The sequence below is a fragment of the Terrapene carolina genome, unplaced genomic scaffold (assembly GCF_002925995.2).
Source record: "Terrapene carolina triunguis isolate 2854851 unplaced genomic scaffold, T_m_triunguis-2.0 Scaffold210, whole genome shotgun sequence".
Taxonomy (NCBI): domain Eukaryota; kingdom Metazoa; phylum Chordata; order Testudines; family Emydidae; genus Terrapene; species Terrapene triunguis.
This window is the reverse complement of record NW_020664561.1, coordinates 40584227-40608131: the sequence shown is the minus strand read 5'-3', so window position 1 is coordinate 40608131 and position 23905 is coordinate 40584227. Positions and strand designations below refer to the sequence as shown.

At 41.2% G+C, this 23905-nt stretch overlaps 3 protein-coding genes across 3 annotated transcripts in view; 2 read left to right on the top strand and 1 right to left on the bottom strand.

Annotated features, from left to right (window-relative positions):
- The first annotated feature begins 1145 nt into the window (after window positions 1-1145).
- Window positions 1146-11234, top strand: LOC113407258 (ribosome production factor 1-like). Its single transcript, XM_026655561.2, has 9 exons — window positions 1146-1392; window positions 1916-1972; window positions 4181-4261; window positions 4700-4795; window positions 6641-6794; window positions 7939-8021; window positions 9025-9206; window positions 9295-9421; window positions 10410-11234. Exons 1-9 carry the CDS (start codon window positions 1219-1221, stop codon window positions 10449-10451), a joined length of 996 nt encoding a protein of 331 aa, XP_026511346.1. The 5' UTR covers window positions 1146-1218; the 3' UTR covers window positions 10452-11234.
- A 799-nt stretch (window positions 11235-12033) lies between these two features.
- On the bottom strand, window positions 12034-16841 carry LOC113407259 (guanine nucleotide-binding protein G(I)/G(S)/G(O) subunit gamma-5). The gene is made up of 3 exons (XM_026655562.2): window positions 16630-16841; window positions 13735-13890; window positions 12034-12279 (listed from the first exon to the last, which is right to left on the bottom strand). The coding sequence occupies exons 1-2, from the start codon at window positions 16708-16710 to the stop codon at window positions 13765-13767; spliced, it is 207 nt and encodes a 68-aa protein (XP_026511347.1). The 5' UTR covers window positions 16711-16841; the 3' UTR covers window positions 12034-12279; window positions 13735-13764.
- Window positions 16842-17197: 356 nt separating this feature from the next.
- The window catches only part of LOC113405049 (spermatogenesis-associated protein 1-like), a 36491-nt gene continuing 29783 nt past the window's right edge, over window positions 17198-23905 (top strand). Inside the window, exons 1-3 of the mRNA XM_026655563.2 lie at window positions 17198-18821; window positions 20438-20572; window positions 22867-22973. Coding sequence (XP_026511348.1) covers window positions 20537-20572; window positions 22867-22973 — 143 coding nt within the window. The 5' untranslated portion in view covers window positions 17198-18821; window positions 20438-20536. The remainder of the gene's footprint in view (window positions 18822-20437; window positions 20573-22866; window positions 22974-23905) is intronic.

Below are 23905 nucleotides of genomic sequence, written 5' to 3'. Positions count from 1 at the left end.
AGTGAACAGCCTACAGTCACGCACAAAGTTAAGTGTCACTGTAATTGGAGAACTCAAGTGTTCTGACTCCCAGTCTCCAACACTTACCCCGGCCAATACTGTTTTAATAGTAACTCTCACCTCACAGCCATTTACTATATTTGGCACTTGGGCAGAATTCTCTGGCACACTGCTGTCCACACTCACTCACCTGAATCTACAGGCTCCACAACTACTGTCACAAGTATCACCAGAATGATTAATTCAAAACCAAACCATGTATTGACAAGATGGCAACTTTAAAAGAGCCACAATTTAGTGCACAGAAGCATATATTTTTATTCATATTTATTTCTATGCTGTCTTTTTTATATTGGTATTTTAGATGCTTTGACATGTAAAGCAACAAGGCCCTCGCCCTAAGGAGCTTACAATCTACTATTTTCCCATTAAATACTTAGCTTATAGTTAAGAGTTTTTAAATTTGAAGGTGCCTTATAAAAGCTAAATAATGAATCCTCACCCACCCCGTGCTGGGAGGCAAGTAAGTAAGTAAAAATTATCTCCATTTTAAGATGTGGAAACTCCAACAATGTGATGTTGTGCGACAAGCCCAGATCACATTGCGCCTCTAGAATGTGTTGGCCTGGCTCCCCGGCCTGTGCTCAGCCTATCTCTGATGACATCTGCCTCTCAAACCACTTCAAAGGGAAACGGACACACGCTATTTAAAAGCATTAGCTGTTCTTTATGAAACCAGCAAGACAGGCACTTCCACGCCATTTAAACAATAAAGGCTGCGCGCTTGGGGCCAGCCAGGGACACCGCGCACGCCCCGGCCCAACCAGGACCCTCCTCCCACAGGGGCCGGCAGGCGCAGCGAAGAGAGACGGACGCGAGCGAGCGTGCGCGCGCGACCCGTGCCGTCCCCAGCGCGGAGAGGGGCGCACCCTCTGTGCTCCCTCCCGTAGCCCACCTCGCCTGACGCAGGCGCACACAGTTTTGCGGGTTCTATTTTTATCGCGGTCTCGCCGAAGGAACGCGCGTTCTCGCCCCACTGGCACTGCGCACGCGCACAAACCAGTTGCTGGTTGGTCGGAGAAGAGACAAGGGGGTCCCGCTGCACCCTGCCTTCTCCACCCCCGCGGACTCTCGCTTCCGGTCCCTACCTATGCCGGGACCGTGCCTCCCGTTTGCGCAGGCGCAGTTAGAGGGTCTAGTGGCGGCCCCGGAAGGAAAATGTCTGGCCCGGGCAGCATGGCTAGCGGAGCGGCGGGCTCGGCCGAGGGGCCCGGGGACGCGGCGCGGGCCCCGGAGCAGGCCCTGTTCCCGCCGGGATTCAGCGTGTCCGAGATCAAGAACAAGCAGCGGCGCCATTTCATGTTCCTGCGCTGGAAGCAGCAGCAGAGGAAGGTGGGAGGCCGGGGGCGCTCAGGTGCCCTGCCCGGGCCTGCGTGCGGGGAGCCCCTTGCTGGCCGGGCGCCGCCCGTCCCTCCCCGCCACCCCTTGGGCTGCCTGCGGGGGTCAGAGCTCTGCCCGCCCGGGGGGCGTGTTGCAGTTGCTTGTATTGCAGCACGTGGGCCAGGACCCGCTGGGCTCGGTGCTGTGCAAACAGTCGGGAAGACAGCCCCTGCCCGGAGAGCTCACACGCTAAGTATAAGGCAAGACCCCGTGCAGCCGCAGACACCCAGGGCAGCACCGGAAACAGTGTTTCAAAGGGGGGGGGCACTTTTGGCTCTGTCACTGAGTGCATCAATAAAATACTTCCCAGCAAATGGTTTTGAAGCTAAAGTCACTCCTCTCTGTGAAGGGGCCGCGGATGGACCCAGTGTAGAGAGGGGATTCCTGTGCTAAGGCCAACAGTGTGACCGGTATATGCAGAGCTGCCTTTAACCTACTGTTCCCAGCTAACCAATCAGATGTCTGTCTTATTCAGGAGAAATTGGCAAATAAGAAAAAACGGAGAAAGGAGAGAGAAGCCCTTGGAGACAAGGTAAAAGAAAGTAATTCATAGTGTCCCGTGTGTTACTATTTGTGTCTGTAAAACATTATACATGGTATAATATTCATATCCCTTTTAAAATAAAAAAAATAAGTTTAGTATTATAACTTTTGCAGTTTGATACCTGGTATTATTTCTCTAAACATGCTCTAACAAACTGGGGATAGTGGATGCTTTATAATTTTGTAGCCAGACCATTTGTGATCACAGTGCTGTTCACATCTATCTTTTGAGATGCAGTGAGTATTGGTTAGAATCTAAAAGAGCCATTGTTTAATATTCTGTTGAATTGTGGTATGACTCTGGGCAGTAATTTCTCAGGTGGCTCAGTCAAATGAACTGTAACATTGGGAAAAATCAGGGCCGTCCTGAAAATAGGTTCTAGCCATTTGACAGAATCACTATACAACACTGTGTCTCAACAGCAGTCCTGGGTAAACTGACTATAAATACTCATTTATACTAACCGTGAATAAATTGTATTTGGCTTGTTGCTGAAACCCAGTGACACGTGAGGGGGGGGGAGGGTCTCCACCGTTGCAATGTTCACAAGGAGCTGGAGACATTACTTGTACATTCCTGCACTAATGCACTCTGTATCTAATGCTGCTTTGAGTGAAACAGCCTAACGCTGTGTGATCTTAATCAACTTTACAGCGGATGCTGTGAGTAAAATATTTTGCAGCAGGAACATGGTGCTTTTCTTTCACAGCTACTGGCTGAAGCCTGGAGAGAATGGTGGGGAAGAAAAAAAACAGGCTGACACAGAAAGAAGAAACGGGGAACATAATGGGGAACAATCATTTCCTATGAACTTGGAAACTAAGTGGGTTGAATATTGTAGCCATGTGTTCTGCTCCATATATTGCCTCTCTAGTATTAAACTAATGATCTCCTTTCAGAATTAAAGTGATGGTATCACTGATGTACAAACAAAGTAAGGCCTCGTCCACACTTAAAATTGAGGTTGATTTAGCTACCTCGGTTGGGGTACGAAAATTCCACATCTGTAAGCAATGTAACTATGCCGACTTAACCTCCAGTGTTGATGCAGTTAGGTCAACAGAAGAATGGCTCTGTTGTCTTAGCTACTGTCACTCAGGGAGGTGGTGTTCCTACACCAGTGGATTAAACCTTTTTTTTTTTTTAAATAATGAAGATATCCTATCTCCTAGAACTGGAAGGGACCTTGAAAGGTCATTGAGTCCAGCCCCCTGCCTTCGCTAGCAGGACCAAGTACTGATTTTGCCCCAGATCCCTAAGTGGCCCCCTCAAGGATTGAACTCACAACCGTGGGTTTAGCAGGCCAATGCTCAAACCACTGAGCTATCCCTCCCCCACTTTTCCATTGGTGTAGGCTGTGTCTGTACTATGGGTTTATGCCAGCATAGCTATGACAACATATCTATGCCAGTATAGTCTCTGTAGTGTAGACAAAGAGCACAACTTGTTCTAGGTTCTCAACCTTTTTCTTTCTGAGGCCCCATCAACATGCTATAAAAACTCCAAGCTCCAACTGTGCCACAACAATTGTTTTTCTGCATATAAAAGCCAGGGCTGGTGTTGTGGGGTAGCAAGCAGGGCACTTGCCCAGGGCTCCATGCCACAGGGGGGCCCACAAAGCTAAGTTGCTCAGACTTCAGCTTTAGCCCCAAGTGGCGGGGCTCTGGGCTTCTGCCCTGAGCCCCAGTGGGTCTAACACCGTCCCTGCTTGGCAGATCCACTGAAACCTGTTTGCGGCCCCCCCCCGCCCCCCCTCCCCAGGTGGTCTCAGACCCCTGGTTGAGAACTGCTGTCTTACGGTATCTTCCAGCTTTTAAAGAATTATTACTAAAAACTGACATAAAATACATTACAGAATAATTGAGTCACTCATTTGAATGTGGAATTGAGCTCATTGTTTGACTCAGAGCTTGTCTACTTAGCATGGCAAAATGTGCCAGAAGGGTGTGATTTGTAAGAAACTATGTTGATATGAACTAGGTTCCTTTAGAGCATGCCAGCAGGGTTTACGCAAGTTAGTTAGAGCACAACATATTAAAGCACTTAACAAATCATATCCCTCTAGTGTGCTTTGCCAGCACCGTGTAGACAAGCCCTCAGTACCACAAAGTACAAATAATGCCTTACATTTTATTTTTTTAAAGGGGATTATTGCTGTAATTTATTGTGTTCTTAATAAACTACTTTATATTAAAGGCACCACCAAAGCCTGTACCGAAGACAATTGAAAATCAGAGAGTTTATGATGAAACAACTGTAGATCCTAATGATGAAGAGGTAAATGTATAATCCTTACATATGTGTTAAACTATGATTTCCTCCAAAATGTGCTTTAACTAAAAAAGGACTGATTATAAACTATGAATATTTATTTTCCACTCTTGTGTTAGGGCATTTATGAATTGATAATACTGCAGATGACGTCATCTCTTTATCATTTAATTTAAGATAATTTCCCATTGCTGAATAACTTCTTAGCAAGCTTGTCCATCATCTTATCTCCCATTGTATTAAACATTGTTAAAAGCACAGATACAGAATGGGACAGATTGATTAAACAATACAGTATAGGCCAGAACTTGGACCCATATAGAATTTTGCTATTGACTTTAATGGCACCAGAATTTAAGCCAAAGGGACAATTATTTTTAGAAATAAAAAATTGTGTGTGTTTTTCCTAGAAGTTTTTTAATTCGCCATATTTTTTGTTCCCAGGTTGCTTTTGATGAATCTACTGATGAGTTTGCACCATACTTCAATAGACAGACAGTTCCCAAGATTCTTATCACAACATCAGATAGACCTCGTGGGGTAAAATACATTTATAAAATTTAAGTGTAATCTTTAAATTTTTGTGAATCACTTTATGGGGGGTCTGAAAGACTTAGGCAGCTGATTATGGAATAGAGGTTTTCATTTCATGCTTGATGGTGCAACTGGAGTCCGGAAGTGACTTGAACAACGATCCCTTTGTTGGTAATGGGCAGGGAAACGTCTTAATTGTCGAGTAAGTGGTTCCTCTGTGTCAGAATAGATGTACGTTGGCAGTGCAGCATCAGGAAATGTTTACTGCCACTGTCTTAAGCTTTATCTCTTAATTTGATGAATAGGAGACTTCAGTCTGTAGACTTTTAAATGTAATGCCTTTCACAAGCCCTCTGCATTTGCACAGTCTTAAAAGAACACCTCCAAATTGAAAATTGCATCTCTATCTGCATTTTTTCTTCTGTTGGTTTACTTTGTTTATAGTCTGTTCCTTCCCTTTGATCTCAATCCTGCAATGAGCTCTTCATGGGTAGAGCCCTGTGCCAACACAGTTTTTTATTGCAGGATTGGTGCTATTGGTGATTTTTGCACAGAGCATAGAAGAACAAAAACCACTTTTTAAAATTAGGAAAATGTGATTTGTAAAACCTCAACTTGTCAAGGGACTTGGGCATGTGTCGTACTTGAAACTACTTTTAACCTTTTTTTTTTAAAAGTGATTTATTTGCAAGCTGACTGTGTCCCTTTAATGTTCTGTTACTGTATTAAAAACATGAGTGCTAGTACTTAATATTAAAATTTTTCCACTTTACTGTGTTTGAGGAATAATGGAATCTCTTAAAAAAAATATTTTCTGCATTTTTTGAGTGTCAACACAGAGAGTGCTCTCCAAAATGCAGGAAGCTACTGTCCTTGCCCCCAGGAGTTTATTTTCTAAGTAGAAGATGGACAATACAGTTCAGACCTGGAATGCAGCAGAATATCAGACATGTTTTTCTCTAGTGACTGTGTAGTGTTTTCAATGTACAACACTTTGCTTTGTGTTAACATTGGTAAAGTTAATGGAAGAAATGTTTAAGAAAAACACGGTACAGTAAAAGCTTTGTTACCCGGCATGTTGAGGGAATGGGGGGTGCCGGTTAGTCAAAAATTACGGTTAACTAAGAGTTATACTTTCCAATGGAATAAGAATTTTCAAAGAATTAGAATACAATAAAACAAATAAACTATAAAATAGTACTCACCAATCCCGTAGTAGTACTGCATTGCAGAGTGGTTGGTTTCTTGAAGCACTTAAGTGTATACAGGTAAAGTTTTCTATTCAGTAGGTTATCTTATGACACCACATATCACTGTATGATACATACACCCAGATCACAAAAAATACACTTAACACTAAAACTATACTGAATCATCAAAGATTAAATTATGTTCAGAAGACACTTCAGGATCTTGCAGTGCCTCAGGGTCATCATCAAAATCAATTATTGTAGATGTAGAAGGTATAGGAGATTGGGCTGAATCTGTATGACCTTATGACACACCCTGGAAGCTGCTTTTTTTGAATAAATCCCTATCCGCTTGCTTACTTGTCTTCTGCCTCTTTTGCATAAAAGTAGAGTGCAGAATGTGCAATTGCATAACCTCCTGGGCAGTATACTAGTCCCGGTTACTAGATTGAAGATTTGAATTGGGAAATATCAGAAATGCCAGTTAATAGAGTTTTCTGATTGATAAAGTGCCAGATAACACAACTTTTACTGTATTTGATGAAGGGGTAGCTTGATACACTTAAAGGAGGAGGCAGTTGTATGAAATGTAACCCTTTTTATGATCTTTACAATATACCCAACAATTGAGAGATTGCAATCAAGGCTTTCTATTGTGCAGAGAACAGTGAGATTCTGTGAACAGCTGTCTACTATCATACCTAACTCACATGTTTACTATCGAAGAGGACTGGCCCTGAAAAGAATTATCCCACAGTGCATCTCAAGAGACTTCACAGATCTGATTGTTATTAATGAAGATCGCAAAATACCAAGTATCCTTCATATAAAAGAGGGAGTTTCTTCATAGAGTTATCTGTATTATATGATGAAGATATTAGTACGGTAATTCTGAACAAAGTTAAGAAGAAAGTAATTGGGCTATGTAAGTCTCCAAGATCTCTCCCAGATCCTTTATGCTTTTGTCTTCACTTCACTGTCAACTTCAAGTTGATGTAGTGCAATTTTTCACTGTCTTTAGAAGTTAAGAACCAGTATTTCTACTTTTCTACAGGCCAAATATGAAACTAAAGGCCATTTTTGGTCTGTCTCAAACTGTAACTTAAAACCGTATAAATACAAAGTTACAAGAACAGTAACATGCTACTCTGATATCTGCATGCCTCACAGCACAGGTGCCATAATATGGTTCCATATTGGTATTAGATGTGGCCACATCCTTATATGTATTAAGTATCGGGGTAGCCGTGTTAGTCTGTATCTACAAAAACAACAAGGAGTCTGGTGGCACCTTAAAGACTTAACAGATTTTATTTGTATGTATTGTTTTTATGTTTGATCATAATGGCATCAATTTAGCTCTTTAAATGGAGGGATATTCTTGGTGAATAGGTAAAGAAATGCTGAATGTATCCAATATACTGGCAATGTATGTATGGCTTGGATTTTTTATCAGTAAGTGAATCACTATTTTTCTGAGACCACTTAGTGCATGAATACACATTCTTATTGCACTAAATTTAAGCAGTTTAATCAGCTGTTGGATTTTGTTAACTTAATGAAAGTTTACATATATTATGTTTATAGTGATCTATAGCAAAATAGAAAATGAACAAACAAATAGAACATAATGTGTTCTGGTTAACTATTTGACAAAGTTTTAATGATACTTAGTATATTAATACATTTTCTATAGTGTCTTTGTGTAAGTATGGAGATTTTAGGAATATGAGACCTTGTTACAGCATTCCCAAGCTCCATTATTGCTGAGAAGAGGGTAGGTATAGCTGTCTTATATATGAAATATAGGTTGTGCAAATTAGAAGAGTTCTAATATAATGTTGACTGTTTCTGTGGAACTCAACACAGGTTTCTATATAAATAACTTTTGTTATATTCTGTTTAAATTGCATTCTGAACTTCATATCTATACCAGCTTTTCTTAACTCTCTGAAACAGATGGACTTGTTTTAAGTCATTTGCCTGATGGTCCAACTGCTCATTTTAGAATGAGCAGTGTTCGTCTGCGTAAAGAAATAAAGGTGAGGTTTATTATTCCCCTCAATAACAGCAAAAAACTAATAAATGCATGATCCAAATTGCTTAGTGGTATAAGTTTTTTCTTTCACATTTTCTTAACTTTTGTCTACAGAGGAAACTGTTCAGACTTGCATGATGTTCAGGTGGTTTCATAAAGATGGTGGTGATGTACCGTTTTTGAGGCAAGGAGGACCAGTAACACTATTTTCTAGTTTGACTTCTATTGCCTCTGCTATGTAAGACTTTTACCCAACAATTCCTGCAGTGGATTGATTGCTTTGTTTTTATCTCGGATACATTTTTGCACTCATTACAATAGCATTATATAAAATCAGCTGTGTACCAACTCCAAAAGTCTCAGTTCTCCACTTTGTGTATATACTCTTACTTTGTTTTTTATACAGTGCCATCACTAATGTATAGGAATTTTGATGGTGTACTGGAAATACCGAACTCTTGTTTAGCCCCAACTAGTCTAAAAGCACTGTGCTCTTTTTTTTAATGCACTTTAACAATGAAGGAACTGAAATGACCTTTAGTCAATCTGGCTTCATTAAAAGTTGGCCTGGATGGATGGATGAAAGGGTAGCTTTGGAAGCAATTAGACTTGAATGTCCACAGAGACTTTGAAGATTTTTATGATGGATGAACTGATTTATTTTTTTTTTTGGGGGGGGGGGGGGGGGGGTAGTGGAATACCCTTCCAATATATTAGTAAGGGGGAAATATAGAATGAATAACTATCATTCTCTTCACATTTATTCAAGAAATTTGGTTTTTTTGAACAATGAATTAGTAGAATTTTGAGGTCCTTAAATGTTGCCAACTGATCTGCACTATATATATGTTCTTTATGGCATTTAACATGGGGAGTTAATACATCTTTTGGCCTTAACCTTCTGCCCCCTCTCTTATATTAGTTCAAATTTCTGTCTTTGAATATGTATCTTTGAAAATGTTTTTTGTATTTATGTTATCCTCCCTATCTTGTTACTTTCATTCCAGCGAAAAGGAAAGGAGCCCACAGAACATCAACCTGAAGTAATCCTGAATAACTTTACAACACGACTGGGCCATTCCATTGGTCGCATGTTTGCCTCTCTCTTCCCACATGATCCTCAGTTCATTGGAAGACAAGTAGCTACGTTTCACAATCAGCGAGACTATATCTTTTTTAGATTTCACAGGTAATCTTTTCTCAAATTTTGCTAGTGGCTAAGAAAAACTGCATTCCTGTAGCGTCCCACCCTAATGTGTTCCCCCTTGGCTTTGAAGGTACATCTTCAAGAGTGAAAAGAAAGTGGGAATTCAAGAGCTTGGGCCACGATTTACCTTAAAGCTGAGGTCTCTTCAAAAAGGAACCTTTGATTCCAAATTTGGAGAGTATGAATGGATTCACAAGGTATGTCTTTCAGTAATGATATCAGGATGGGCACTTGAAATTTTGGCATTCTGAAACATAACCACAAACATCAGCCTGAAAGAAAAGTAGTAAATGACATTTAAAGAATGGACATGGCTAACTGAAACTTCATTTAGAGTTTTTAAAGAAATACAGCAGAACTTTTCTAACTTGCATATTGGAAAATAAGTGATCAATTAAAAAAAAAAGCAAGGATAACGAGTACTGATATACCTCAATCAGTTATTTGTAAAGTCTATTTGAACTTTAGCATAATTGGTAGTATACAAGTGTTCTGTGATAGAACTTGTAAAGTCTTACTGAGACGTTATTACTGTGGACTTGCTACTGGCTTGCTGGTAAAGTTGATTAGAGCTATTTCTGTTTGCAAATGAGTAGAATAATCATGTGCAAATAAGTGAGGCTTGATTGTGTGCATAAATATCTCAAGTCAAACTGACTTTTTAAATCATTTTAAATAAAATGGGAGTGATAGAATAAATAGGTAGTATTAAACCACTTCACGTGTCATTTTTTGCCATGGAGTTGTAGCACTTGGCTTCCAAGTTTAGAAACATTAGACAGCATGCAAAGCTACAAGAGGGAAAAGCTCTGGTACACTTTGATCACTGAGTATGTGGTAGATGTAGTCACTTCTTTAAACAGAAATGAAAGAACCATATTCACCTTTATTGTGTGTGTGTGTTAGCACATCTATGAGCCATCTATGTGATCTTGATAATGCCACACCTAAAAATGGAACACGTACTCTCTGATCTTCATCTCCCCCACTGCTAATCCTGGCAGGCTGAATCCAAGAACTAGTTAAAGTATATTGCAGCTGCAGTGCCACTTGGAAGATACATACCACCTTCCTCCCCCTACTATAGTTTTGTTTTAAAATACGTATTTTCCCATTTCTTTAGTGTCTGCTACTGTGACATTTAACAGCAAATTTTATAGTGAATATCTTTTCTTTAAATTTCAGCACCGTGAAATGGACACAAGTAGAAGAAAATTCCACTTATAATGATCATCTAGTTCTACCTGATTAATAGGAGTGCAGAACTTTCTTGAATTCTTCTGTAACTAAATTGAGTCTGGCTTTGGTCCTGTCATCTCAAATTCGTTGTTAAACAATGTTGCTCATCACTGAGCAATGTTATCTGCACAGGCAAGCGGACTACAGACATCTTCAAACTTTCTACAATAGATGTTTTGAAACACGATTGGTGTCATCTTCAACGTTCCCGCTAGGCCTCAATGCTGACTCCTAAAGCAGTGCTACTGCCTCTAAGGGTATGTCTATGAAGCAGCTGGGAAGCATGCTCCCAGTGCTGGTAGACAAACATGTACTAACTCTGCTTGAGCTGGCATGCTAAAAGCAGCAGTGTGGCTGTGGGGGCGGCATGTGCTAGCCACCTGAGTACAAACCTGCCTGATCCCCTGGGAACTTACTCAGATGGCTAGCCTGAGCTGGGGCTCATGCCACCCCCAGCTACACTTCTTCTGTTTTTAGCATTCTAGTATGAGTAGAGCTAAGGCATGTTTGTCAACCTGCATTGGGAAGCATGCTATAGAATGCTGAGTAGACCTATCCTTTGATTCAAAACTGGCAAAGTTTCCTAGAATGTGAGTAGCAGCTGCTAGTAGGTTGAACGGTAGAGACTGTATCATGACTACCCCAATGCCTTAGTAACAAAGCTGTTTGGGAGTAACATGGTTGTGCTCGAAGGTAAATAGACACAGACTCTACTGTCAGGTAAAATAGGTCAGACACAAACAATGTTGCCCTGTTTCTGTAAATTGTGCTGTATCATTGCTGTAACAGCTCTGCTTCTACAGTTCCAAGAACTGTATTTCATAACCAGATTAGCTGTACTTGAAGAAAGACCTTATTGTGAGAGGTGGAGTATGAAGGAAAAGATATCTGCCCAGAGACATGTATAGTCTCTTACTAAGACAGCTCAGCGTTAAAACACAGGGTTCCAAAAATGGAGCAAGTGTGTATATGTAGCTGTATCTTAACTTGATTAAATGCACACACTGTCTGAAAGGCAGCTTCTTCCATTTGAGTAATTTGCCTCTTGGTGCAAATACAGCCCTAATCTGGGTGCTAAACAGCTATCTAATAGCTGGCTAGTTGTTTAACAAATTGGTAATCAAAGTCCACTTTGTAGACGAACGCTTTAAATCAGCTAAATGGGTGTGAGGAATTGGGCTGTACAGTTTCCAAGAGGGACTTTTGTAACTAATCAGTCGGTCTTATTTTGCTTTTAAGAACAAGTAACATGAAAATTATGAAGATACTTTATGTATCTTGGGTAGAAAAGAGCAATGGTTCTTCTCTACTGTAAGTAATGAGCAAAACAAAAATCTTCACTGGCTTCAGCATCTGAGCACCAACTTTGTATGGGCATGGATGATGTACTTCTGAAGAAATTTAGTGGTTTGGCTTCAATTGGAATTGTTACAGGCTAGTGATGTGGAATACCCCCAATATTTGAAGTCTCAGATCTGAGTATACTTTAGTAAATATACACCTAAAATAACTTTGGAGAAGTATTAGAGTCACAGTATTGAAACAGTCCTACAGTAATTCCAAAAACAGATTAAGTCAAAACATTTTTATTTTTTGCTTGGTATGTAAAACTGATTCCCTCATGAAGTAGAAGTTATTGCAACTAGCACACAGTTCATTTGGAGAGGTAGATGGTAAGAGGTTTGACAACAGTAGCGATTTACACAGTTAACTTGGCACATTGTTAAGGCTAAGCTTTTGTACAGACTTCAAACCAAGGCACTCCTTGAGTCACATTCTCTCCACACAGAGCAGCTGTGAAAAGGTGTTAGAAGATCTGAAAGACACACACACAAAAAAAGTGGTTAGAAAAAAGTAATGAAAATCTGTATGTATGCTTGATGAAAGTACTCCCACAAATCTTTTGTTATAGATGACACCACAGACAAGTAGGTATAAATTAGTTTACCTTCACAGGTAGCTCATGGGACAAAGGGTTGTTTTCATTGCCATCACTCTCAGAAGTTTATATACTGTAAATTCTCCCAGGTAGGATGTTATACAGCAGGGACTAAAGGCAGAATCCAACTTGTACAAGTGAATAGGGGGCTCATTCTCCTGGGAGCTGAATCTATTAAACTCAGTGGTCTGAACTGGTTGACCAGAGAAAATAAATTATTCTACAGCAAAAATAGTTGCAAACTCTCTCTTCTAAACACCACCTCCACTTGGAGATACCCAGACTATGTATTGGGTGAGAGGTGGTAGCTACTGCCTCCAAGTGTTGCTAACTTTTCTGGCTCATCCAAAAAAAAAAAAAAAAAAAGTAGGGGTCTCCCCATAAAGTTTGCTGTTTGGGGAGGTTACAGGAAAAGAAACCTCTCTTTTACAGGTAGAATGCCTAAACTGTTGTCCTAAGGACTTCTGCTTGTGATGTCTGCAGAAACAGATGTTTCAGTCCCACCCCAAGTTGTGATGGTAGGGGCTGGGACTTGGAAATAAAATTTAAATTCTTATTACAAGGAAGGGGTAGGGGGGGGTTTTTGAGTGGAGTAGGAAAAGGAATTGATTACCACTGCATCTTAATTCTTGGGTGTAAGTCTCAGGAAAAGCTTAGTGTAGAACAGAATCTTACACTGCCAGAATCCATGCTCTACCTCAGTGGTTCTCAAACTTTTGTACTGGTGACCCCTTTCACATAACAAGCCTCTGAGTGCGACCACCCTTATAAATTAAAAACACTTTTTTATATGTTTAACACCATTATAAATGCTGGAGGCGAAGCAGGGTTTGGGGTGGAGGCTGACAGCTTGCGATCCCCCGTGTAATAACCTCATGACCCCCTGAGGCGTCACAACCCCCAGTTTGAAAACCCCTGCTCTACCTGCTCCATGGACAAAAGACTTTAGGACTGGCAAATAGGATATTGTTCACTAGCACTAAATTCTTTTCTTTGGTGAGGAAATGAGCAGTATATTTTAGTTGAAAAGTTTACTGAAAAGTCAGAACTTTTTAAAAATATACTCCATAATGAATGTTGTATACATTTTAAATGAATGACCTGATGACAGATTATTTTATCAGAGCAAACAGGAATCATAGAATATCAGGGTTGGAAGGGACCTCAGGAGGTCATCTAGTCCAACCCCCTGCTCAAAGCAGGACCAATCCCCAGACAGATTTTTTCCCCAAGATGGCCCCCTCAAGGATTGAACTCACAACCCTGGGTTTAGCAGGCCAATGCTCAAACCACTGAGCAACTTGTATCATTTTTTATAGTTTAAAAACTTACCACTGAAAGAGACCAAGATAGTTCACCAAATTACAAAAATGAACAGACTTTCTGGGGTCTGAATGGATTTGTACTTGAAGACACTCCTGTCAGTAGGGGATCATGTTGTGCATTCTGCAGACAGAACTGCTTCAAGTCTGCTGCGGCTTGAGAAACCTAGTCATAAAGTAAATTTTAAATTAGCATTCACAGCAAATACTTTATCTTGTAGTGTATGGAAGGTGCTGTTTTCAGTACAGCTAGATTTTATTACACACAAAACACTTGCATTTTAGTTTTTGTTCAGAAAAACTATCGCATTCAGTAATACTCTATTTTAAGGGAGTTGGTCTTGTCTTCAGATACTAGGTGCACAGTTCAGCACATTTTTGAAAATCAGCTCTTGGCTACTATACATACAGGTTCCTCAAGCTGAAGTAGCATTTAACACACTATGGGTAATTTTTACAAGACATGCAATCATACACCAGTGTCTGCCACCTAATGCAAGCCCCAAAACAGTTTTACTTTATACTTTTTCTAAGGGCTTGTCTTCACTACAGGGTTAGCTCAAGTTATAACAAGTGTTGACCCTAACCCAGCTCCTGCGCACAGACAAGTCTCTAGCTTCAGAAAAGTGGTGCTTTTAACTTGAGGTGGCTGATTTGGCAGTGTATAGGTTGAAGCTCAGGTGTTGCTAAAACTAGTAAGTGGGGACTCAACTACTCCATGCTGCTAATCCAATCCTATTGTGCTGCTCTAATGTTTTGCAGTGTGATAACTCCTCATTTGAATAAGTGTGAACTTGATAACTTAAGCTAACACTGAAGACAAGCCTTCTTAAGAATAACAAGAGATATGTTAGTATACCATTTTGTATAAATACATTGCTAAAGGAATCTATATATGCCCTCAAGAATGTGAAAAATCCACCCACTGTAAAAATTTTCAGTTCCAAACTAAGCAAAGTGATGATCCTAGAAGTGGTATTTATCTGTATTATAGTTGTAGACAGAGGACTCAATCAGAGTGAGGTGACAATGTGGAGGTCACTGTGCAAACTCTTCAGACACAGTCCCTCCCCAAAAGAGTTTAAGCATTTGAATTAAGTGGGAGTAGTGGCTGAAAACAAAGCCAAATTTATTCTGGCCAAACCTTCCAGTATCTGGGCATTGACATATTATTTTATCTGGACCCCAGGTGACCAGCTGTCCTGATTTTATAGGGACAGTCCCAATATTTGGGGCTTTATCTTATAAGGCACCTATTACCCCCTACCCCATCCCGATATTTCACACATGCTGTCTGGTCACCCTATCTGGACCAAAGCAAGCAGGGAAAAGCCTTCTGCCACTCAGGTGAAGAATTTTAAATAAGTGGTTTTCAACCAGGGGTATTGCAGAGATCTTCCAGGGGGTATATCAACTATTTGCCTAGTTTTACAACAGGGTACAGAAAAAGCACTAGTGAAATCAGTACACATTTCATACAATGACTTATATAAATGCTCTCTATGCTATACACAAATGTAAGTACAATATTTATAATTCTATGGTAAAAATGAGAAAGTATGCAAATTTTCAGTACTAGTGTGCTGTGACACCTTCGTATTTTTGTGTCTGATTTTGTAAGCAACTAGATTTTAAGTGAGGTGAAACAGGTTTGTAAGACAAATCAGACTGGTAGTCTGGAAAGGTTGAGAATCACTGTTTGAAATCATTCTTGATGCTGTGTCATGCTTAACTAACATGTCTGCAAGTCCACCACCAAATAAATTTAAAACAAAAAACAAAAAAAAAACCCTCTCTATCTTAGCCTGAAGGTTGCTTTACACATTTGTTAAGCTTTCCCCATGAAATAAGAATAGCCCTCATTTTTGAGAAAAAACAATTGTGGCTGCATGCCCTGACACCCCACCTCAGATAAACTAACTTTATTCTCCCATTCCTCTCTATCAGGAAAACATTCTCGGGATGAGACAACACATGAAAAGCCCATTTTTTTTTTTTTTTTTTTACAAAAGGTTGTAGGTACATGAAAACATAGAAGTAAAATGAAAACATAGCTGGCTATGTCTCCCCAATTACTTATTTTGAAAGGAGATCTGCAAACTGTAGCTTGCCAATTTAACACAAGGCCTATCCTAGCCTGAAAGTCCACAGATGATGCGCACTCAGCATATGCGAGGGCTCTAGGAACGTCTCCATTTTATATCTGAATAATCAAAACGGGTGAGAGGCCTGCAGCAGCCTAGACCGGGGCAGTCAATAGGCGGACCGTGGGCCAAACCCAGATCAGTGGGAACGGGCCCGGGCTTTTATTATTTTCTCTGCAGTTTGGCTCTTGACCGAAGCTAATTGACTATCCCAGGCCCAGGCTGAACGAGTCCTTTCCAGTGAGGCGGCAGGGGGGAGAGACTCCGCACCGCAGGACACCTTAAGTTACGGCGGGTCTCTGGGGGAAGGTGCCCAGCTGGTGCAATCCCGCCCGCTCAGACAGCAGCATTTCAGGCAGGCGGCAGCTCCGCCCTGCAGCACAGAGCACCCCGGGATTAGGAAGTGAGCGGCTGGGGCGTGCTCAGCCTACGGCCGCTGTGAACGCCCCGAGTTGCCCGGCACAGCAGCCCTGCGCGTGGGGCGAGTCTGGCCCCACGTACGAGAACAGCCTGTAGCGCCGACCCGCCCGCGGCCCGGGCCTGCGCTGCGGGGCCCCGGGCGGGTTCGGGGCAGGGCACGCGCAGACAGCTGGGCACAGGGGCCGGGGGGGGGGGGGGGGGCCCGCCCGCCCCCGACGGGGGCCGCCCGCCGCCCCGGGGGGGGGGGCCGGTGGGCGGGGCGGGCGGCAGCTCTGCCCCTCAGGCGCGGGGCCTGGGCGCGGCACCGGCGGCCCGGCCGGGCGCCCCGCGGCCTCTCCCACCTTCACGCGGCTCACGCTGGCCTCCAGGCGCAGCTGCTGCACCACCTTCTTCATGGCCGCCACGCTGGAGGAGCCCGACATGGCGCGCGGGTAGCGGCTGGGCTCGGGCTGCGGAGCCAGGCGCTGCTCGGAACTTTAGCACGAAGTTTCCGGCGCTTCCCAAACTGCCCCCGGCGCCTGCGCAACCGCCGCCCTGGCTCGAGGGCGGCGCGCCCGGCCCGGTCCAGCCCGAGGGGGCGCTGTGACCGCGCTCAGCGCCTCGCCGCAGCGGGGCTGCCCCAGCCCAGGCAGCCAGGGTTTGCTGCGGGGTCGGGGGCGGCGGGGCCTAAGGGAAATGACGCCACTGTCACGATACAGTCCCATAGGTGTCCCGATAGCGGCGTAGCTCCCTAGGTCCTTCTATCGTGGCCATGCCCCCGTCCCAGGCCCACCCCAGCGCCAGGTGTCCCGGGGTCGGGGTTCAGCGCCTCCGCTGGATTTGCTCCGGCCCCTGGAACAAAGGGTGAGCAGGCGTCAGTGACGGTAATCGTGGCTCCTTAGTGACCCACCCGGGGGTTCTGTGGTGCAGGGCCTCTGCTCGCCCGGCGGTGTTTGAAAAGGGACCGTTACCCAGGAAACCCTTCCCTCGGCCCGGGCAAGGCAATGCCGTTAGCGCAGGGTAAATACAGTAACTCAAACTGAACAAGAAATGTACGAGATAAGAATGAAACTTGCGGCTCTGTGGCACCTGCTCGCCAACGATCCCAAAGTGCTTCCTAGATCTACTAATGAAGGGAGCCTCCCACCCTGCTCCCCTTTGGAGTAACAGCCCATTTTACATATGGGGAAGGAGAAGCTGCAACTTGCCTAAGACGAGATCACACAAGCCTGTGGCAAAGTCGGCCAAAAACCGCAATCTCCTTCCCTCACTATATTTGAACCAGCAGAAGAACATGGTTCCTAGGAGTGCCCCTCTGGCACTAGTGACTTACTCCTGCTTGGTTCGAGTTCATGTACTGCTTAAACTGGCTTATCCTTTCACCAACACAGGTTGGCTTAATAAAAGATCTTACCTCACCCACCCTGCCTTTAGGATGGTGAACAGTTAGTTCTACAAGTATACATTAGTATACAGTTTTGTATTAGGGTTTTCACGGATTTTGAGTATTTGATTTATAATTCAATATTTCTGAGAAAAATAAGGTGAATAGTAAAACAAAGTTTCAATCCCTGGCGTATAATGTTCCCACTATATATTGTGGGTTTAGGACTTTGCATTTCTCTAGTGGCTTCCAAGTAATTTCTGGAGAAATTCCCCTAAAATGGAGACAAAATGGAAAAAGTTTTTTTTTACTTTGGATTTAGGGAGAAAATAATGTATCCAGGCCTAGAGAGTTTTATACTATAAAATAATGCTTGTGATGAGTCAGAATAAAATTAGCTCCTCACTCAGATAAATTGACCTAAACATTTCAAACTAATTTCAACAGATGTTTATAGGAAAAAATACTATTTTAAAGGACTCCCATTAACTAGATGCATTTTGAGTTTGTTGCAATTAATTTAGACAACAAAAGATGAATAGATATTGTAGATTTTCTTTTTGTGCTGAAAAACATCAGTTCTCATCTAAAACCTTTTGACACCTGGTTCTAAATCCCTTATTCTAGAAAAAGATGGTAACTACACAACTGTGCTATATTATTTGATAATAGATATGCTGTACAATTATTGGCCATTTTATAATCCCATTGATTTCAATAGAAGTTAGGAACCTAAATACCTTTGAGGTTCTTGGCCAAAGATCTTACAATCTGGATTTACTTTGACAAAGCAATGGGATAGACAGGGAGGGAGGAAAGAAGGAAGGAAGGAATATGTAGAACAAAGGCACTGGGGTGAGTGGTACAGTAAGCGTAGGCTTTTTGTTTGGTTGGTTTTATAGTGATAGAAAATTATATCCATGTAAAACACAAGATTGGAGAATTCGTGGTTTTTAGGACAAGGGCCGGAGGAGACAATTAAATCTGTTGTTTTAAAGGAACCATTAGATATGGTAATCTCAGTCATCAGTGAAAAATGTAAACAGTGTTTGCAGTCTAAATGGAATAAGAGGAAGAAGAATACTTTGCACTTTTCAAGTCTTTTTACTGAGGATCTTAAAGCACTTTATGAACAATCATTAATGAAGACTCAGCAGCCATGGGAGGCAGGTGAGAATTATTATTTTTGTTTTAGTGATAGGGATACTGAGGCACAGAGCTGTTAAGTGACTCTCCTAATGTCTCACAAGAGGGGTCTGATCAAAGTGACCTTGTTATTCTTACTCAGGTAAAACTACTGAAATCAGGATCAGAACTCAATGAAGGGCAGAACTGGAAATAAAAAACAGACATTCAATTCTCTCCTTTTAATGATAATTTGTCTGTCTCTGTTTGTTAATCATAAGTAGGGCTTCTGAATTTAGGTTTTAACCAATAAACACAAATAAAACACCCCGATGCAAAACAAATTAAATTGGTGTTTATCCAATAAACACCAGAAAAGGTTACTTGTGTCTGAGGGCTTGTCTACATGGAGCAGAATGCAGACTATGGGAGGTGTGATTTGTAATGCACACTAACATATTGCAGCATTAATTGGTCTCTGTAGACCCTGCTGATGCCCACTAGGGAACATTACAAAGAGATTACTCATTACAGCATATATGACTGTAATGAGGCATATATGACTGTAATGAGTAATATATATATAATATATACAAAGAGAAAGCCATGAAAAACCCTGATTTTTGGACATCTACATAAAATTCAAAAATTGATAAAAATAATCCTCCCCAAATTAAATTAATAAACTAAAAAAACCAGAAGCACTAATCATCGCCTGTCTATACTAGCACATTTGGTACTTGTCAGCAACGTGCCAAGTAGTGAATATTTATGGCAGGAAAGGACCTAAAGCAAGTGTTGTGTAAAAGGAAGTTGTACGTGCCTTTTTGATGTTGAACCTTGTACCCAGGCCAAGAAACAACCTTTATTCTGGTTTGACCAGGCATTTGCTTTTACCAGTCTAGATAAGATGTGTCCTGTTACCAATCAGATTTGTCAGCTTCCAACACTGATACAGGAAGTCTTTATGGGAAACAATGCATTGATGGTTCAATACCCTGCTAAAATGAGAGTTAAATAGCATGAAAAATCTGGGTATTGGAATCAGTGGAGAAATTATTACAGTTCGAAATGTGCATATCTGTAGGTAGGATTAATGATACAGGGACTTGCCCATTCCCACATCCTCTCTTGCTTTATGGATGAAGCCAAGTGTCCTTGGAATACTTTTCTGTTTTGACTCATGCATGCTGAAATGTCACTGGTTCTGAATGACTGCATGGCTTCAGACTCTGCCATTCTTGCCCATCTACCCAAAATAAATCCAGACACTGAAAGAAATACATCTTGTGTTTGTTAGATGCACTGTAGAAATATATAGATAACTATATACAGTAATTAAATACTTTTTGATGAAAGAAGAATGGAAAATGTTACTCAGAATACTAATGCAAACCTTAGTTGCCCAACTGCAATTATGCAATTCACTGGGTTACTTAGGTGATATTTAGTTGTATAGAAGGTGTGTTCACATCAAAGGGAGTATTAAGCCTACTAGTCAATACTTAGCTCTTTGCAGTTTATCTTCCGGTTTTTCTGGAAGCAAAGCCTTCAGCCTGAATCCAGAACTTACTTACAAGCTCTCTGCTGCTTTTTTCTCAAACTTTTGTATGAAGTGGAAACAGATTCAAACTGAATGGAATACCATTTTTGACTTACAGGATTTATCATAACCCATACTGTTAAGTAATGCTAAGATACAAAAGAAATTTAAAAATCCATCCGGAATTCAGTGACACCCAATACAGGCACCAGTGAATATGTCATTCAGTCAAAATAGACCGCCAACATCAGAGGTGAGAACTTTTGCTCTGAATATTTTAGAAAATCTGTATAACTGTTCTAAATTGTGAAAATTGCTGCCATGCAACATTTTCTGGCAGATGTGTGAAGAAAATATCCGCTTATTTTAAAGACGAGTACATGAAAAACCATTCAAAGTCTAGTTTATATTTAATACCCAAAAGTTTATAGGAATATTCACTAAAGCTTATTTGTGCTGGCTGTTTATATAGGCCACATATACACAAGGAAACTTTTCCAAAAATTTCCCACTATTGCTAACACTGGTTCAGCTGCATCAAAGATAGCAATATTGGGAGCTCAGCTATCAACAGGGCTCCCATGGTCATCACAGTTTTAAGCATAATGTCACCTAACCCTCCTCAGTTCAGGTCCAATCGTGGTTTCAACAGCCACTGGCCTGTGCACTTGAGTACTTGGACTATTGCTGTAATTGTTAGAAACCTGGAAATGTTTTGAAATTTTTCCCTGGTGTTGTCAGGACCTCAGTGTGTATTTGTCATTAATAAGACGAATGTATTTTAATGGTGGGCCCTACACTCCTTTCTGTTGCATGGCTCAGAGTGGAGGCAAGGAGTAAAGCTAGAGCATAAAGGGCCTGATTTTCCATTGCCTTACACTTTGTGTAGCCATTTACACCCATGCAAAGTAGCTGTAAAATGCCAGCATTCTGATCTGGAAAAGTGTATATAAATACACAAGATGCAAGGCAGTAGAGACAGTGATTAATTTGTGCCAGGGCTGAGCCTGGCACCTATAGGCTTGGCAGTTCATAGCCCTGGCACTTCTGGGCTTGCTGCATCAGTTATGCATGTAAATAAATTGCTTGATTCCCAGCACCTCTTTCATTACAAATTAAGCACTGGGCACTTTCCCTCAACACAAGCACATGGAAGCTTCTCCACACACAGTTTTATACTGAGGCCCTGATCCAAGTCCATTTAAGTTAATAGAAGCCTTTGCATTGACTTCAGTGGCCTTTGCAACAGGCTCTTAGAGCTCTGCAGATTTTGGGAGGTCACTTGTGTCCCTGAGAACTTCAAGTATTTCCAATCAGTTCTAATCATTGCTAGCAGAGTAACATCCAACAGCAGCACGGCTCCTCCTCTGCCCTGACTTCTAAAGATAAAATAGTTCCAACATTATTTCTGTGAAAAATTTCCACACTGAATATGCTGTCAATTGAAATGCATGCAGTCTAAATCCAGCCCTCATGATTATTTATGTGGCCCACATGAAATATTCAAATTGTGCTGAACCCAAGTTTTCTTTCTTCCTTTTTTAAAGTAATTTTCTAGAATTTATGATTGCAGAGAGAGCCTGCCAAACGTGAGCCAAGTGTAAATTGATATAATGTCTGCATGAGTCTGCAAACAATGACTCAGAGATGTTAACTCCTCTGCTGGTCTTGAGTCTGTATTAGTATTTTTATTAATATAGAAAACATTTATAATTTTATAAAATGAAAATGAGTGAGGTTTGTAAGGTGCAGAAAGGAGATATTGGACCCAACTCTATAGTTTTACCGAAGCATTCTAATTTGCAAAAGTGAATCTCCACAATCAGGGAAAAAATGTTTTACAAGATATCATTGATAATTATTCCATGGCTGACATTTGTCAGCACTTTAGCTCTTTTTCTTATTCGTGAGCCAAATCCTATCACTGGGAAATTTCTAAGTTAATACTGCCGTATTTGGTCCATTATTATTATTATTTTATTGTGAATCTCCTTTCTGCTAGCAGTCCAAAGCCTGTATAACTGACTACCTGATAATGATTTTAACCATGTTTATACAGTACTTTGAAAATCTACCTGACTCTGCAAGTCTAAATGTTATTATTTAAATAGCTGGTTCACTGATACCAAGTAAAAGCCTTGTGTGCATTAAAAAGTGTATATATTTAATCTAATTTGGATCAAATTGTTTGAAATCTGCCATGTCCATAAAAGCATTTTGAGGCATATTCATTTATCATCTTTATTATGATAGTGCCTAGGGACCAGTCATGCTGCTTCATTTTTCTAGACACTGTACACACATAGAATTAGAGACAAATCCTTCCCTAAAGAGTTTAGAGTCGAAATTAACAAGACAGTGACAGGATCGGGCAACAGTATATAACCTACACCAGAATGAACAATGCAGTGGTTTATGAATATTATGCCATCTGTTTTTTGTTTTGTTATATAAATCCTTTTGGTGGACACCCTGTGTCAATATTTGTATTACTTAAATGCTTACTGTATATCTATAACTGAGATAATCTTCTCTCACTGCATTTAGTTGGTAGAGCTTCATGTTTTTTATGTCCCAGAAGAAGTGTGGAACTTCACATTAAATACAGTTTCTGCAGATCTTACTAGCAAATTCATTTCAGCTGGATTTATAAGGTGAGTAATTGCTAAATAATGAGGAAAAATGCTGCTTTAGGCCCCAATCCTACATACACGCTTGCACATGCTTAACATTGTGCCTGTGAGTAATTTCTTTATACAGTGCTTCAACTAATCCATGCAGCTGGATAGCTCTATAGGGAACCATTGCAGCACAGCATCAGCTAGAACAGCCCTTGAGGCTCCTGTTCTGTGGTCGCTTCCAGAATCCAGGCGACACAAAGTTGGCACACAGCCATCTTTGCTTTTCTTGGGCTACACCAAACTTAGCTCCACCACACCCAAGAATCTGGACCACTAAAATTCATTTCCAAAAGGGGAATTAGCGAGAGAGAGTGAGTGCCTTCCTTTTAAAAAGACATGATGTTGGACAGATGGTTAGACAGCAACATGAATTCCACAAGGGTAATTCATACAATTGGAATGTTTGCCTGTCCATATTTATTGTCCTTTGTGTAACTTAGACTCCAATCCTGCAATGAGCTCTTCTTGGAACCCATTGAAATTGATGTGGCTTCATGTGTGCATAGGGGTCTACCTGGGCAGAGCTCATTGCAGAATCAGGGCCCAAATTTCTAAAATATTTTTACCAGACCTTGCAACAGAAAGCAAAGGATTAACCTTTAACATTTTTTATTTTCTGAATGTTTTTTCTTTTGTAACGTACAAGATATTAAGGATAAAATCCTGGCCCCTTTGCAGTCTTGGGAGTTTTGCCATTGATTTCACCACTAAAAGTCTAATGAGTTTAAGAAACAGAAGTGAATGTTATAGTTAATTTAACTTGAAAAAAGACACTGTCTGACATGCTTTAAAAGAATAGTATCAGAGGGGTAGCCGTGTTAGTCTGGATCTGTAAAAGCAGCAAAGAGTCCTGTGGCACCTTATAGACTAACAGACGTATTGGAGCATGAGCTTTCGTGGGTGAA

Bases quoted from the DNA above. Each gene is read 5' to 3' on its own strand.
- LOC113407259 (XM_026655562.2), bottom strand. From the start codon at position 16,710: ATGTCGGGCTCCTCCAGCGTGGCGGCCATGAAGAAGGTGGTGCAGCAG. The intron at 13,891-16,629 runs GTGGGAGAGGCC...CTTTATGACTAG, and splicing joins CCAGCGTGAGCCGCGTGAAG to GTTTCTCAAGCCGCAGCAGA.
- LOC113407258 (XM_026655561.2), top strand. From the start codon at position 1,219: ATGTCTGGCCCGGGCAGCATGGCTAGCGGAGCGGCGGGCTCGGCCGAG. The intron at 4,262-4,699 runs GTAAATGTATAA...TTTTGTTCCCAG, and splicing joins TAGATCCTAATGATGAAGAG to GTTGCTTTTGATGAATCTAC. The intron at 6,795-7,938 runs GTATCCTTCATA...TCTCTGAAACAG, and splicing joins TGAAGATCGCAAAATACCAA to ATGGACTTGTTTTAAGTCAT.